Genomic DNA, 17,461 nt, shown 5'->3' with positions numbered 1-17,461 from the left:
GTTGTTTCTGTTTCACTTAAAATGATCATTTTCCTGGTGATTTTCTATATTTTTCTTATTTACAATCTTGTTGCTATTTTGGCTACTGTTTGCAGCCGTTTCTAAACAAGCAACGGTAAACACTCTCTTCAGGGATGAAGGAAGATGTCGCCCAGTGCAGCAAAGTGGTTCATTGACATGTTTTTAATAGTTTTTGGACAATAACAGAGGTCTGTGGCACAGAGACATAAATCCAGGCTTTACATACAATACTTCTAGCCAGTTTATTGTTGGTTTGGCTCTGCACGATATTTGTTGATAATAAGAAAAATATAGAGCCAGCCAAATCCTTTAAATCATGTGACTGAGAAAAAAACAAGCCATCAAAAGGCTTTTAACAGTGAAAGTTTCTATTCAAAGTTTTTAAAGGCAGGTTTCCTACAGGTCACTGTGATCCTCTGGGACAGTGTGGATCCTGACCCTGTAGGAGCAACATTTCCTGTAAGACACCATGACTGCAGCCAGGAGACACACAGCAGCAGTGAAGCAGAGCACTGTGGCCACAGTGAACTCTGTAGGAGGTCTGAGGGAAGACCAGGTCCCATCCTGGGTAGACGGTAAAGTCTCATAGGGATCACTGAACAATAAACAAAAAAATAACACACTAAGATTAGTATCAGTGATTTTAAAAGGAAAGCTAAGCCTTAGTGCCGGGGTGGGGAACTAGACAGATCCTCAGGTGCTGCTGTATGTGCGTCCCGAGCATGTTTAAGTTTGTGGTGGACAGTGATTTACTTTGTGGTGCAATATTGTGTGTTGTGCACTGAGGAGATGTGATTTTGGTGTGAGTTGCAGTGCCCTAAAGGGGGGTGTAATTTCTGTGTGGGGTGGTCTGTCTTGGTAAGTGCCCATACCTTGTTTTTGGCCCATGTGAGTGGCACTGAAGGCATGTATAGGACTCTGACTGGAAGGCAAGGCTGTTGGCTATATGTGTGACAATAAAGATTCTTTCCTGATACCCTTGGGTTTCCTCCTTCTTTAACTGTGTGCACAGTAGAAATATTCTGTGTGCAGGCTCTCTACACTCTCACATCTGAGACAAAGTTTATTAGAGTATCGAGGAAGAGGGCGCCTATAAGAAGTCACCTTGTGTTAGAAGCAGGAGATGCGTTGACATCATCTGAGGGAGGAGTAATGTCAGCGTACAGACATAACTTCCTGTCAGGGCAGAAAACTAAACCCTGGTATCCTTTTATCTGAGAAGTAAAAACAGCAAAGAAAAGTCAGATGATATGATTAAATGTCAAGTGAAAACTGTGGATCTGTTTGGTGTTGTTGCATTTTTAAACATCAGTCTGTCATTGTCACATCAGTTGTGATGATTTATCTGTAAAATTACTATAAACTAAATCTGAATAGTGCAGAAGGAAAAGTTCTTCCTGCAGCATCCGGCTTACAGTTAACTAAAGATAAGAACTTATGCGTCAAACAAATTTAACATATTACTGTATACTGTACAGTTATTATTTAAGTAACAGGAAAGTATATTTTTAAATATCTCTGACGCAGTATTTAGTATGAACAGTATCTCTCAACAACCCAACTGATTTATACTGTAGTTACATTCAGTTAAGTGTTGTGTCATGTTACCTGAATGGAGCCTCCTGCTGGACAGTCCACCCATTCAGAGCCAGACACCTGGATCTGGTACCTGTTAGGTCCAGTGCACCTGTGTCTGTAACAGCGACCCTCTGCAGAGCTGCTGGACAAGAGAAAGTGACTCTAAAAGAGAGACAGGTGGAGAAAGAGGACATTAATGTTATACATAGGAGTTACATAACAGTTGAGATGACTTTGAACAGGAAAACAAGAAATACACACACACACACACACACACACCTGTCTGTTCAGGCTTGAGAAGAAACAGCGACTATCAAAGCCAAAGATCTCCCCGCTCCAGTCCTCTACAGCTGACTGTCTGGCATTTTCCTTTTTCCAACACTCACTCTGAAGAAAAAAGAGGAAATAAAAAAGAGTGAAAATGTGAAGCTGCAACAGCAACAAAATGGCAACAATCACAATTAAATGCACAAAAATATAGAGCTGACTACATATTCCTGCTCCACAGAATTTGGAAAATGTAAGAAATGCAAATCATCTTGGACATTTTGGAATTAAGGAATGACAAATCATTAGGAAATAAAACTTACTCCATTCTTGAGGGGTTTGTACACGCGACACTTCTCCAGGTATTGATCAGTCTGGCACTCTCCCTTGTGGAGGTGAAGATAATGACACCCAAGTCCACTAAGAAGGAGGAATAATGCAAATATCCATGCTGAAAATTAATGATTAAAAGGAAAAGTGACCCACATCCCACTTAAAGATATAAATTGCTGTGTAGAAAATAATAATACAACTTTAAATCTACCCGCCAGTGCAGAAAAAGGTTGAGGAGTTGTTCTGACAGGTTGACACAGAGCCAAACATAGCTCCTTCACCTATAAAAACAACACATTTATCATTAAATTTTATTCATTTTTCTCCTGCAAACACTCTCAAAACAAAGAAGTCAGACTGTTTAAATTATATTAAAACATATTCTTTTTGTAATGCCTATTATAAACTCTATTTTCAGTCTTGTTGATGCGGATTTTCCATGTATTTATGTTTTTACTATAGTTTATTTAACGTGTCGCTTGTCCAAATGACTTTACACTCAACACTGCACTTCCTTGAGTACTCAGCAGTAAACAAACCAAGTGTGGATCGAGTCAGAGCCCAGAAGCCCCGCCCCACTGTAATGTGACGGTGTTTGTGTCAAACAGCCCCCGCTGCGCTCACACAAGGAGCTGAGCAGCTTGCTGTTCGCTTGTTTATTCAAAGCTTATTGATATTAAACGTGTCAGGTATCCAAATTGCATCCAGAGAGCGTATGTTTTCTCAGTAAATCACCTGTGAAGTGTTTGATGGTTGTTTATTTGTGATTTAGCCAAAAACATAACTACCGTCAAACAATCAGAAAATAATGCTTTATTTACATTCACAGGCTTTCTCTCTGTCACTAACTTGTGCTCTCAGTTTGCTCACTCTCTCTCTCTTTTTCTCGTCTTCTTAAAAACGAGTAGGGAAACCCACAACAAACCCTAACTTTTAACGTTACTAAACGAAGAGAGGTGTCATCCCCTCCTCTTTTTCATGGCAGGGTTGTAACCCTTTAATCATGACTTGCAGTAGCAGAGCCCAGAAGCCCCGCCCCGCCGCTGCAGAGCGGAGCGGCTGATTGCTTGTTTATTCAGAGTTTAACTTTATTAATATTTATCCTGCCCTGTGTCCAGATTGCACCAAATTCGACATGGCACTCCCTTTTTTCCCCAGCAATGCACCTGCCAAGTGTGGGGTCAATCCAATGAACAGTTCAAGAGATACATGAAGGACACACAGACAGAGATTCCTTGCTTTAGTAGATACAGACGGGTGACAAATTGAATGAAAAACTGGTGCAGGTCTGAATGCTTGACCGACCCCTTCGATGAGGGGATCTGGTGGCTCTGTTATGCTTTGGGGGGCATTTTGCTGGCATGGTTTGGGACTACTTGTCCCCTGCAAATCAATACAAAGTTGTTCTGAGTGATCACCTTTAACCTATGATGAAACATTTCTATCCTGATGGGAATGGTCTCTTCCAGGATGACAATGCCCCATTTCACAGGGCACTAGGGGTCACTGGATGATTTGATGTGTATGAAAATGATGTGAATCATATGTTATGGCCTTCGCAGTCACCAGATCTCTACCAAATTGAACACCTACGGGAGATTTTGGACCGACGTGTTAGACAGCGCTCTCCACCACCATCATCAAAACACCAAATAAGGGAATATCTTTTGGAATAATGGTGTTCATCCCTCCAGTAGAGTTCAGAGACTTGTAGAATCAATGCCAAGGCGCATTGAAGCTGTTCCAGCAGCACGTGGTGGCCCGACACCTTACTAAGACACTTAATGTTGGTCTTTCCTTTCATTTGTCACCCGTCTAAGGATACGCAACATCTACACTGCTCTGCTGTTCTCTTACCGTCTCCCCAGACCAGACTCTGTGCCTGGCTCAGGTTGACAGCGTACCAGCCTGTGTCCTGTAACGCAGCCAAGGTGACCGGGTCTATCCGGACTGTGGTCGAGTCCCCCAGCACCGCAGCCATGATGGACCCCTGCAGGAGCCGGGACTCCCAGTGAGAGGACACACCGCCTGGAGGTACATCCTGGAAGAAGAAGAAGAAGAAGGTAGAAGTGTAAAGCATGTAAGGAGAACACATGATGAATCTGGAAAAGAGTTAACTTGAGCTGCTCAGGACCAGGTTTTCCAGTGGCCCTCCAAGTTCGGGGTCTGTGGATGCCAGGTGCTTCTGCAGGGCTGAGATAACAGACGGGGTGTAGATCCTCATCTGGCCTGATCCATCAGTGTGAGTCACTTTCCCGCGAGGAGAACAGCCAACACCCCCTCGAAGAAAAACAATGAAACAACTATTTTCTTACATTTGCACATGATTTTTAATGTCAGTTAAATGTGTAGTAACCTCAAACCATTTAATCTATTTTACTTGTTTATTTAATTATTTTTAATCTACTTTTTATTCTATTTCATTATCTGTACTTGTATTTGCCTGATTCTATTTAATTTTAGTGCTGAAATGTTTTAATCTTGATCTTCCCATCAAACACTGTGTAACTTTGAAAGGTGCTCTGTAAATAAATTTCGTTAGGCAATCATTATAATTATTATTTGACCACTTTACATTGTTCTTTTGTATGTAGCTTAGGGGACGGGCACTGTTCTCTCTAGGTATTGAGAAATCGGCCTGTTCCAGACAGGCACAATTTGAACAGGCACTGCACTAGTAAATGTAAATTAGAAGTAAAGTACATTTTTACAGAAGACATTTATGCTGTGCTATTACACAGGGAGGAGTGTTGGGTAAATATCAGTGTGTATATGGGTTTATTACGTAAAATATCGTTGGTGTTCTCACTAATTTAAACTGAAGTGGACTCAGTTGTCCCAGAATCTTTTTGAACTCATTTACATTTGGACAAATTATACTAAACAACCATCATGTGGAACAACACACACATTACATACTTTTATAAAATAGTGTAATACATGTATAAAGTGTGATATAATGACTAATAATAATATGAAATATGTTTAAAACCTTGAGAAGAGGAGGAACAGTCTCTCCAGGTGTGGAAAAGATCTTTAGAGAAACCAAGTGTATGAAACAGCTCGTGGATCACAGTCTGAAAAACACACAAACACACACATTTATCTGGTCTGTCCTTCTTAGAGACGACTCTGTAAATGCTTCTTGTCAGCAAAAACACATGATTTGTTTTATTAAGTGTAATCAGTCACGTTAAGTCGTAATTTATTAGTTTTAAACTGACAACCCTCTGCATAGTATATATATTATTACTATTTGATAGAAAAATCCATGTATTAGTTAAGTAGGTATGGTCATATGTATGTATATTTTTGGCAGCAGGGCCTTGAGGGGAACACTATAATAGACATATGGACATCATGGTCATCATGTGAACCGAGAGCTCTGTAAAGTTTTGTCTAGGTCTGTTAGAAGGAACCTGTAAACAACTAGAGGTGCCTCCCCAGGGCATCAAGGCCGTCAATATATACTAGTGACTTTCCTTTGTCTTGTCAGAATTCTCCACGGAGACTCTGCGTACTCTCCGTGTCTACAATATATGTTTGGTTTGGATTAAAGAGACGCTTGACTTCAACCAACCTCAGTCTATTTGGTAATTTTTACCTATCATTTTTGGTCCTTCGAGCCGGATTCCTGGATGTGCTTCTCGGCCCTCTTTCCAAGCCGGAGCGGAGTAGAGTGCACGACATAGGTTACAAAATCCTTTTCCTGCTACGTTCAGAGATAAAGGCGCTTGCGGGCTGGAGAGGGTCGGGAGCCCCACGGATTCCTTTGTGAGGTGAGAAGTTTGTCTCTTTAATCAACAATTGAGTTGTGTGAAAGGTCTGAATCTGTAAGCCCAGCCTCAAGCTATGTGGGAGAGAGTTTAGTGGTGATTTTAAACGGCTGTATAAGACTGGCAACCCTTGGAAGAGTGAAGGGAGAATAGGTGTGTCTACCTAGGTTAGAAGTGTGAAAAGTGTCAACCTAAAAAGACATATATAAAATATAAAATACAAAAAAAAAAGGGGGGGGGGGGGGGGATAAGTAGTAGCTTACATTAAAACAAAACAAACAAAAAAAAACTACAAAATTTTTCTTTTATATCAAACGTAGGTTGGGATCTTGTTATAGAAGGTAGTTATTAACAGTGTCTCAGTGAAATAACCAGACAAGGGTAACCTTACGGTGTCAACAAATTGTCTAGAGACTGGAAACCTAACGGTGACAACAAAAGTCTACATTTCACTGATTGGACCAGTTGCTCGGGTGAATTCCATACAAACTGGTTGGCTGTTAAGGGAAAATAGTGAGATAAAGTCACTACAAATAAAAAAAAAAGAAAAAAAAAAGGGTGAAGGATGGGTACAAATCAAAGCAAAACCCCGAAAAATGGGTGGACGGGGGATGCAAAATGTATGTACACGATGAATGAAGAGAGCGTGCAGTATCTTGACAAATGGAAGAAGAAATATAAGTTTAAAGGGGGACTGTATGCAGAGGACTGTAAAAAACTGTGTGAAGAAATAGCCAAGGCGTGCAAAGGGGATGAAAAACGAGAGAAAAAGGAAGGGCTGTTACAGGCATACTTGTGGCTAGAACAGGCAAAGAAAAGAAGTGAGTGCAGAAGACGAAAGAAACTTTTGTCTATGGCCCAAGTAAAACAACAAGATGATGATGGAACTAATGCTGTGGCAAGCTCTGTTGTCTTGCACTCTGTTGTTGTTAAACAGGTACAGGACACCGCTCCGATCCCCGGCCTCGCGTCATCCTCGCCTCCGACCACACAGCGTGCCCCGCCACCGTACCAGGAAGGAGCCGCAGCTTGGGAACAGATAAGTGGAATCATAGAGGGTTTAAACAGATTGAGCCTGAATAGCCCTGTATCTCAAAAAGTTCAACCTGTACCATCTCTCTATCTTGATCTGACCAAATTAAGTGGGGAGGAGAGGTCTGCAACAGATCCTCCGATATCAAGCAGAACCAGACAACATTGTGACCTGTCACAGAAAAAACTGTCCGATTTAGTAGAGCCACCGATTGAACTGCCGAATCCCAGACAAGGGGAAGGGCAACCTGATTCTGTTTTCTGTAATTGGACAAAGGAGGACTTGAGAAAGGCAGTAGATGGGATTCCTCATCCACGTAAAGATGTGCAAGCATACATCAATAAAATATATGGGCTGTATAATAGCTATAGGCTAAACGGGGAAGAAATGACTAAATGTCTCAGGCAAAGTTTGACTACTGATTGGGCGACTGTAAATGTTGATTGGAGACCTATGGGGGCAAACGGGGAGCCGCTCCTGTGGGACCGAGATAGAACACGCGGGCTCGGTCCACAGCTGAACCAAATGGCAGATACTCTTCGGGAAACATTTGGCCGGAGAAATGATTGGGCTGAGATTGATACTGTGGTACAGGAGGAAAAAGAGACAGTAGCACAATATGCTGCCAGGCTCATGGAAGCATTTAATGGACACAGTGGGCTGGAGCCGCGAATCGGAGATAGGGTTAATCCACACTACGAGTCGCAGTTAACATCCCGCCTTCTGAGGGGTTTAAAACCACAGATTGCAAATTGGATAAAAAAACATCTGGTCGGATGGGAAGGAGAGCAGAGAAGGGTTATTCTCGCACATGCTAAACACGCTGAAAAAGTTCTGGAAAATAGAGACAAGAAACACAAAAACGTAAAGGTGTTTCATAATGACGGTGAGAATGATGATGGTTGCCTTTCCTCTTCTGAGTCCTGCAGGAAGGAAATTATTTGCTATCGCTGTGGGAAAAGGGGCCACATCGCCAGAGAATGCAGAAGTCCCATGCCAGCTGCGGACACCGGGCGGGGCGGAGGTCAAGGCGGTGGACGGGGCAGGAGAGGACGCGGGGGCCGTGGAGGCGGTCGGAGAGAGAAAAGAGAACATGATGACAGGGAGAAGGATGAGGAGCAGGACTTCTGACTAGCTTCCCCTGCAGAATCAGGTCATGCAATCACACACACACATACAGAACAGAAAACAAAACCTGAAGATGCTGACTATGATTCTGAGGAAGTGGAGGGATCAGAGTTTCTATCGCAAGGAGAAGTGCTAAATTTGGAATCTGTTGAAGTAATGTTAGCTGAGTGGGATGACAAACCTTTTGTGACTCTGCTGGTGAGGGGAGAAAAGTGTACCTTTTTGTGTGATTCAGGAGCTTGCAAAACTGTGTCGAAGAAAAAAGAGTTGCCTGACAGTATTCGATTGACAAAACAAGAACTATCAGTAGTGTCAGCTTCAGGACATCATGTGTCTGAGAGATTGACAGAAAAAACAAAACTAACTGATCCAGTAACTGGTTTTTCAGTAAAAGGGGATGAGCAACTGGACAGAGTGTACAGAGGTCATTCCCTGCCCTATATTGGTCTTGCTAAGGCCCCTAGGACGCACTGGACGGACGTCGGTGCGTTAGTGGAGTTGGGGGAGAGGGCTTTAAAAGGTTGGGTGCAGCATGAGTCAGGGGGGAACGGTGTGTTTTTCCACCAGAGACACGGTCTGTACAAGAAGGTGCTGAATTGGGTAACAGTGGGAGCAGCCACCACTCATTTGCAGCCCTCTTTGTGATCGTTGCAGGACAAAGTGTGTTTGTTGACAGAGGAGCAGGAAAAAGAGTTAGAAGAGTTACCTTCTGAACTGTGGAGTACAGGGAAAGATGGCGATATCGGGTTGTTACGTACTGCCACACCTGTTACCATTAAACCTAAAAGCTCTAATAGACCGTTTGTCAAACAATATGAAACCGGAAGCTGAGGAAAGTATGTCAGAAGTGATAGACAGTTTGATAAAATAAGGGGTTTTAGTTGATTGTCCTGACTCACCCTGCAACACACCAATTCTGCCTGTGAAAAAACCTACTTCTGGGTGGCGGTTAGTAAATGATTTACAAGCTGTGAACCGAGCTGTAGTTCCACGAGCTCCAAACGTGCCAGACCCCTACACTCTTTTGAACAACATAAAACCCACTAATGTTTGGTATTCAGTGATTGATTTGGCAAAAGCATTTTTTACCATTCCTTTGAGCCCTGAGTCACAGTTTTGGTTTGCGTTTACGTTCAAACACAGATGATAGACATATTCAAGGCTTCCTCAAGGGTTTCAAGATAGCCCTACTATCTTTTCACAAGAAATTAAAAAATGTATCGACCTTTTTGAACCTCCTGAAGAGGAGTCTCAGATTTTGACTTATGTTGATGATATTCTTGTGACTTCTAGCTCGCAGCAAAAGTGCAAAAACATGACTTTGGCCTTGTTGAGATATCTAGCTGCAGCTGGTGTTAAAGTCTCTGAGTCTAAACTCCAGCTGTGGAGTCAGGAGGTGAAATATTTGGGTTACACACTAACTCCTGAAGGCTGTGTGTTGGATGAACAGAGGAAAAACAACTATTCTGCAGTTACCACAGCCTACAACAAAGCGTGAGATGATGTCTTTTCTTGGTACTTGCAACTTCTGCAGGTTATGGATTGCTAATTATGCCGAAATTGCACAACCATTACAGAATATGATTTATGGTAAAGCAATGGCTGCTTCAGATAAGGTGGTGTGGACTGGGGAGGGCGAGCAGGCTTTCACAAAGTTAAAGCAGTTGATAGCTTCTTCATCTGTACTTGCCTTGCCTAACATGAAAAAGGATTTCATACAAACAGTGGATTGCAAAAATGGTTTTATGACATCTGTCCTGTTACAGGAGTATGGGGATAAATTAAGACCTGTTGCTTTCTATTCCTCCAGACTTGACCCAGTAAGCAGATCCCTGCCCGGATGTCTGCAGGTGGTGGTGGCAGTGGCTATGGCAGTGCAGACCTCAGCTGCCTTAGTTTTGTTTAGGCCACTGACTCTTAGAGTGCAACATGCTGTCTCTTTGCTATTGCTGGAGCACAAACATTCACACGTCACCAGCAAGACACTTGTCTTGCATAGCCACATTGTTAGGCCAGCCAAACTTGACCATTGAGAGATGTACGGCTTTGAATCCAGCTACGCACCTTCCAACACCTGTAGAAGGGATTCCTCATGATTGTGTGGCAATTACTGATGAATTAACCCTACCTCGCACTGATTTGATTGACACACCTTTACCTGATGCAGACATTGTGATGTTTGTAGATGGTAGATGGATTAACACAGTTGGTTATGCTGTAGTTACACTGCATGAAGTTTTAGAGTCTGGAGCTTTGCCTTCTAATTTCTCTGCCCAGGCAGCAGAATTAGTTGCATTGTCAGCTGCGTGCAGGTTAGGGAAAGATAAGAAGGTCACGATCTGGACAGACAGTCAGTATGCCTTTTCCACTTTGTTTACCTTTGCACAGTAGTGGAGGAATCGAGGAATGATAACATCCACAGGTCGGCCAGTAACACATAAGGATTTATTGTTGAAATTACTTGATGAAATACAGCTGCCTGCCAAGGTCGCTGTCTGCAAGTGTGTGGCACATACAAACAATACAGACAGTGTGTCTCGTGGGAACAGGAAGGCAGATGAAGCAGCAAAGAAAGCAGCTTGCGAGAGTGTTAGTCATTCTTTCTCTGTACAGATTGACAAAGCTCAAGTAGCCACTGACCTTTTAATGGACATGCAACATAGTTCTCCTAAACAAGAAAAACAGTTTTGGAAGACTAAGGGAGTTAGTCAAGACACAGATGGTCTTTACATCTGACCTGCAGGTAAACCAATTTTACCAAAGTCTCTCTATCGCTATGCAGCTATGACGAGCCATGGAGTCACTCATGTCTCATCAGGGGGGATGGTGAGCTTAGTTGAACAAACGTATACAGTATATGCATTGGGGAATTATTTCAAAAAATATTGCTCACAATGTTTGATTTGTGCAAAGAACAATCCACAGGGAAATTATAAGGTTAAATCAGGCTCTTTTCCAGAACCTGTGTATCCTTTTCAGTACATTGAGATGGATTTCATCGAGTTAAATAGATGTGAAGGGAAAAAATATGCATTAGTGATTGTGGATAAGTTTTCAAAATGGGTTGAAATATTTCCTGTTGGAAATCCAGACGCTATAGCAGTTGCAAAGGCTTTGTGTAAGCATATTGTACCATCTTTTGGAATACCAGAAAAAATTTATTGTGATAATGGAACACATTTTGTAAATACAGTGATTACTAAAATGTCACAAAGTCTTGGGATACAGGTTAAATACCACTGTGCTTATCATCCACAGTCAGCAGGCTTAGTGGAGAGGACTAATCAAACTATTAAAAGTAAATTGAGAAAAGCAATGGCAGAGACTGGGAAAAATTGGGTTTACTGTCTACCTTTGGTTTTAACAGCAATGCACATTACACCTACCAAAGATGGTTTGTCACCCTTCGAGGTTTTATTTTGGAGAAGTTACCAAATTCCTGAACTACGACATACACCAGCTCAAGAAGCTGAGGACAGTCTAGCTGACTATATGAGAAAAACCTTATGTCATAGACAATTGCGTGCAAATGTTTTACCACCATATTTGTTTGATGTTATTCCAGAACCAGAATCAGATCTCAAGCCAGGGGACCTGGTCCTGATCAAGGTGTTCCGGAGGAAAAAGTGGACTGAGCCACGGTGGGAGGGGCCTTATACCGTGCTACTGACCACTCCAACAGCAGTTCGAGTTGAGGGCCGAACCACGTGGGTATATAAGACACATTGTTAACGAGTGCCACCGGTGAGTGAGTAGTGGGTCCGTACTGCCTTCTCAGCCACTCCTCAGGTGACCTGTAAGTCCGGCTACACAGGGGGTGCTGTGCAGATAGAGGTGCAGTGTCGTCTCAAACCGGTGAAGATTTTGGTGTTTTTTCAAAGTGGGCCCTGAGGATTTAGGAGTTGAAAGGCTTTCAGGCTGCTGCTGCTGCCACCTGGTGGACTCGGGAAATATTGAAGTCATGGCGTCCCAGAGGAACAGACAACCTCCATCACCAGCACAGGAGACTCCAGCAACCATATCCTTCCTACAGTGGTGGTATTATTGGTTACTGTGCAAAAGAGTGATGATTGTTTTGTTCTGTGTGACTGTTTTGATAATACCAATCTGCATATGGTTCTTCCCTACTATTCGTCCTTATCTATCATTGCTCAGAGGTGCCCGGTCTATGGAAGATGATGTCATCAGCCACGCTCAGGATGTCTGGCTGAGAATGATCTCTGCAAGGAAATCACACTCCACCATGTACACACTTAACTTTTGGTATTCCTATGCCAAGTATGTTGCTGAATCCAAGAACCGCTCTAATTGCTATGTGTGCAGCCATATGCCGATTGCTACAAACAACCCCCATGTTGTCCCTAGACCTGTTAAAGACTTAAAGAGTTTGTTTCCTGATATCTTGGTTTCTAGTGTTGACTCATCAGTTTTAAATCAAACAGTTTTTAGGGCAACTGGAAATGTGTTGCCAGCACTATGACCTTCTTCAGGTTGAAAGTTTTCTAGGTTTAAGATTCTCAGTGCTGGGAGTGAACCCTTGCTTGGGCCGGTCCATTTGAGACCCAAAATTAAATTGGATTGTTTTGCTCAAAAATGAGTTCTGTCTGAGTCCTCCTCCGTGAAAGTAGGAAAGATCCCAAAACTTTTCTGCTCCACTATTTCGAGTCCTTTTACCTTGAATATTGGCAGAGCATCTCTAAATTATTCACAGGTAGTGATGGGCAGTGCGTGTGCACCTTACTTCACTGTGCCAGACGTCCTTGGGACATATCCACAGACTGATGTAATGTTTCTCTGTGGGTACTACATGTATGCTCACCTTCCTCCTGGCTGGGTGGGTCGCTGTGCGGCTGTGGAGCCAACTGATCATTCCTTCATTGTTTCAGCTATGCCCCACCCTGGTGAACTTCCAGGTAAGCAGCGTATGAGGAGAGATGTAAGTCAGCCGCATGATCCTGTCTGGGGCTCTAATGTTCCAGAAGACCATAAGTTGTGGTCCACGGGTGAAAAAGTCATGCTGTCACTCTTCCCGTCTCTTGGAGTGGGTAAAGTGATGCTGAGGATGGAAACTATGAACTACAGTTTCTCTGGGTTCGTAAACACTACGTTGGCTATGTGGCAGGCTGAACGGGAGGAGTTGAGAGGCCTCAGGGCCGTTGCCCGTCAGAACCGCATTGTGTTAGATCAACTCACTGCAGCCACTGGAGGTGTGTGTGCTCTCGTAGGTGCCTCATGCTGCACATACATCCCTGCTAATGATGATGAGGGAGGAGTCATTCAGCAGGCAATTGCTAATTTGACCTCATTGCGTGATGCTGTTGATCATGACTCAAAATTTGACAGGTCCTGGTTCGTAACCGGTCCATGGTACACTGTTTGTTTGAAATTATTGGCTCCAGTCACCCCATTTTTGATTCTGATCTTTGTAAGTGTTTGTTGCATCATTCCCATTATCAAGGCACTGGTAAAGAAGTCTGTAGCTATGGTCATGCACCAGGAAGCGAGATATCAAGAGCAACTTCTACTTTTGGATCTGTGATGTAATGTTACAAAAGAAGGATTCTTTATGACGTTAATATTGAAAATCGTGAGAAGTGATATTGACTGATGATTCTGATGGAAACGTTGTAACTTACTGATGTGATGTATTTTGATCATTTTCATCAATTATGATGGTATAACCGAAATTGTCAAAATTATTAATCATTATTAATCATTAGCAATTAATTACTGACTTAGGCATAGTTGATGTTGATTGATTTCACTATGATTGTAATCTTTTATCATGTAACCATGTAATCGTTTTAAAATCCACTCTTATATCTATGTTCATTCATGACGATTTTGATGTTGATTTGATTTTATCCTGTATTACGAATATCCTAATCAATTACACATTTAGTTCTCACTATACATTTTTTCTATGTTTTTGATTTTATTCATTTGTTTCACAAAGTATAAACAGGGGGGAAATGATAGAAAAATCCATGTATTAGTTAAGTAGGTATGGTCATATGTATGTATATGTTTGGCGGCAGGGCCTTGAGGGGAACACTATAATAGACATATGGACATCATGGTCATCATCTGAACCGAGAGCTCTGTAAAGTTTTGTCTAGGTCTGTTAGAAGGAATCTGTAAACAACTAGAGGTGCCTCCCCAGGGCATCAAGGCCGTCAATATATACTAGTGACTTTCCTTTGTCTTGTCAGAATTCTCCACGGAGACTCTGCGTACTCTCCGTGTCTACAATATATGTTTGGTTTGGATTAAAGAGACGCTTGACTTCAACCAACCTCAGTCTATTTGGTATTTGGTCATTTTTACCTATCACTATTGTATTCTCTTCAAAAGCATAAATTGTTAATCGTACCTGTACAGTAGTCTGGTGACTGTATGTGGCTCCTGTTAGTCTCTCCCTGCAGATGACCACTACCCCAGCCACAGGTCGACCATGGGTGTCCATCTGGCAGTGGACAGCATACGCCAACACGTTAGTCTGGGTGGACAGAAAGTAAGGAGGAAGGTAGCATGAGAAAAGTTAAAACTATGACTGAAAACTCTGAGAAACTTTACATTTATCTTGGTTCATAAAGTTTAAAGATGTAATCTGCTCAATTTTTTATACAAAAAAGGATGTTTCATCTCTCTATCAACCTATCATCGTTCTATAAAAGTTTATGGTGTTGAATAACTGTCTCCAATTCCAGGAAATGTATTCTAATGTACAGAAAGTCACCCATTTTAGTTTTTTAGTTTTTGTCAAGTAAATGTTGTTTTATAATCAAACAGCACCACCTAGAGAAACCCAAGTGTCATGAAGATATAAGAAAAAAAACTATTTGTCACTATTTTGATCATCGATTAATCATTTTGGGTCATTTTTAAGAAAAAAAATAATTAAATTCTCAGAATCCAGCTTCTCAAATATCAATATTTTCTGGTTTCTTTAGTCTTCTATGATAGTAAAGTAAATATCTTTGGGTTTTGGACAGTTCATCAAGACAAAACACAATATTTGAGAACACCGCATTGGGCTTTGAGAAACAGTTATCAACATTTTTCACGATCATTTTCGGATATTTTACAGACCAAACGACTAAATGGTTAATCGAGAAAATAATCAAAAGATGAATCAATAATGAAAATATCACAGTGCAAAAAAGTCACAGCAATGAGTACTTTACAATGTGACCAAACAGTAGATTATTACTTTCACATCCATTCACACAGTAAAGTCTGTTTCCAACCTTTAAGTACTTACTGAAGTACTAACAACAATGATTTGATTGAGGCTGCAACTAGCAATTATTTTTTTCAATATCGTCATCTCAATGTTTTCAGTGAGTCTTCACCTCTGCTCTACACTTGTCGGTGGCCTGTATGTGGAGGTAAAGCAGGAAGTCGGTGTCAGGGAGTCCAGCACCTTCAGGTCTGAGAACAGTCCTGCGAGGTGAATCTGCCTCTGGATATACATCACATCCAGCAAGATGATCATCTGGGATCTGACAGTGACAGGGATGGAAAAAAAGATGCTTCTTTTGTGTCATTAAGAGAAGAGGAACACATACAGGTGCACAATGTACTTTTCAGCTTGCAAAAATAACAAAAACTAAGTCAGACTAATACTTACTGTCACATCCAGACAGGTCTCAGATCTGTAGTTGTTGTTGGCTCTACCACACCTGCAAGAAGATCATTTTAACTATATATTTGTACACTTTAATTAAAATTTCTCCTTCATTCAACGGTGCACAATGAAACGGGAGAGACAAGTCATCACATATGAGACATATTTGTACTAATTCACCTAATTTATCTAGTATTATTGAGGGCTGACAGATCAAAAATGATCAAGGTTACTCTGTCACTTCTGGTGATTTTTATTGCTGTAACAGAAAGTTTATATAACCCTCTATTTGAGAAAATGGTGCTCTCATAGGATGTGTGGACATTTCAGTTCCATCAGTTTAAAACATATAAATCTGTGAATCGATATGTAGACTAAAAATTGTAATTTTAATCTGTCTTGTGTCTTTGAAGGATTGCAACTCGGCACGAAGATGGTGTCTTCTTTACTTTCAGTTGATAACAAACACACAGACACCAACCTGTTGTAGTTAATAGTGCTTGAGTTCCTCCATAGAAACTTGCAGTACTTGTTGATGTCTCTGCTGAGCAGCAAAGGGCCCGGTACTCTGTCAACTGTCAAAAGTCAGCATTTCATACACGTTAGTCTCTGTGTGTGGGTATGACTTGAGCCACTTTTCAGGGGCACAAACCTCTATGTAAATACCTCAAAGGTGACAAGTGTGTGTGTCTTTCATCACCTGAGAGTAAAGAAGACACCATCCTCACAGCCTCTTTCACAGCTGCCTCCAGCCTGTCTTTCTCAGCCTCTGATAGGCTGGCACTCTCTCTTGGAATCCAGGTCCGGATCCTGATTGGCTGTGGGGAGGCAGCAGTGGGCGGGGCTAACTCTTCCAGGGTGTTCCTCTGATTCACTGCTTGCAGAGCTGATGCCTTCAGTCCTGGATGAGTGGTTTGTTGCTCAGATGGGTGCTCTTGCCCGGTCAGGGCTCTGAGACTGGGTGGGCTGTCTGGGTCGATGGGTGCAACTCCGACCACTCTGACCTGAGCCTGAACCTCATCAAAGATGCACTTCTGCAGGGCTCCAGGGAGCTCAACCACCACCACCACCACGAGCACCACCAGCATCCCCACCCAGAGTCTCTGGGATGGAGGCAAAGTCATAATTACAGCTGGAACCTATTTTAGGGTCACAGTGAGGACGAGGATTAGTTGTTGGACATTTTGCCTGAAGAGATTTCCTGAGCAGCATGATGTTAAGATACAAAATGATGCAAGGTTTCCATTTCTCTTTTTATCTATTATTCCCTGCGTGCTCCTTAACAACTTAATTTAATTATGTAAAACCTATTTGGATGGACAGTTAAGGTCGCTAAGGTCATGATCTCTGTATTTTAATGGGATTTTGGGACATTTAGAAGAAGTTAACAGATGCTGGGCTCAGTTAAGTACATTTAAATGTGACAAGTTTCAGGCCAAATAATAAATAATTCTGTTCTGTAGTTGTTAATGATAATGCTGTGTGGAGAAAATTTTACAACAGCATTTAGATCTTCATGTTGGTAATTTAATATTACAGAATATGAAATTGTTAACAGTTTACTGAATAAATTAAACATGAGTTCTGTTTGTGACCTCAGTATTTCTAACATCTTGTCTACAGCAATGCTGATGTCTTGTAGGTAATGTAAGCTGTTCAATAACTGAATGCAAACATGAACTGAACTGAACAGAA

General features: G+C 41.8%; 2 protein-coding genes across 2 annotated transcripts; one reads left to right on the top strand and one right to left on the bottom strand.

The window, feature by feature from the left end:
• Window positions 1-168: 168 nt before the first annotated feature.
• On the bottom strand, window positions 169-16,890 carry LOC122974486 (leishmanolysin-like peptidase 2). The gene is made up of 14 exons (XM_044342521.1): window positions 16,467-16,890; window positions 16,248-16,341; window positions 15,770-15,821; window positions 15,492-15,641; window positions 14,510-14,635; window positions 5,192-5,276; window positions 4,334-4,479; window positions 4,057-4,240; window positions 2,411-2,480; window positions 2,190-2,286; window positions 1,879-1,986; window positions 1,630-1,761; window positions 1,126-1,235; window positions 169-616 (listed from the first exon to the last, which is right to left on the bottom strand). The coding sequence occupies exons 1-14, from the start codon at window positions 16,888-16,890 to the stop codon at window positions 418-420; spliced, it is 1,977 nt and encodes a 658-aa protein (XP_044198456.1). The 3' UTR covers window positions 169-417.
• Window positions 6,193-8,433, top strand: LOC122973504. The gene is made up of 2 exons (XM_044341077.1): window positions 6,193-6,790; window positions 6,824-8,433. Exons 1-2 carry the CDS (start codon window positions 6,541-6,543, stop codon window positions 8,137-8,139), a joined length of 1,566 nt encoding a protein of 521 aa, XP_044197012.1. The 5' UTR covers window positions 6,193-6,540; the 3' UTR covers window positions 8,140-8,433.
• Window positions 16,891-17,461: the final 571 nt, after the last annotated feature.

Source organism: Thunnus albacares, chromosome 22 (assembly GCF_914725855.1).
Source record: "Thunnus albacares chromosome 22, fThuAlb1.1, whole genome shotgun sequence".
NCBI classification, from domain to species: Eukaryota; Metazoa; Chordata; class Actinopteri; order Scombriformes; family Scombridae; genus Thunnus; species Thunnus albacares.
This window is presented reverse-complemented; position numbering and strand designations above follow the sequence as displayed.

Coding starts and splice junctions, on each gene's coding strand:
- LOC122973504 (XM_044341077.1), top strand. CDS start 6,541: ATGGGTACAAATCAAAGCAAAACCCCGAAAAATGGGTGGACGGGGGAT. Junction 6,791..6,823: donor GTGGCTAGAACAGGCAAAGA/AAAGAAGTGAGT, acceptor GAAAGAAACTTT/TGTCTATGGCCCAAGTAAAA.
- LOC122974486 (XM_044342521.1), bottom strand. CDS start 16,890: ATGACTTTGCCTCCATCCCAGAGACTCTGGGTGGGGATGCTGGTGGTG. Junction 16,342..16,466: donor GGTGTCTTCTTTACTCTCAG/GTGATGAAAGAC, acceptor GACTTTTGACAG/TTGACAGAGTACCGGGCCCT. Junction 4,241..4,333: donor GAGGGCCACTGGAAAACCTG/GTCCTGAGCAGC, acceptor TTCTTCTTCCAG/GATGTACCTCCAGGCGGTGT.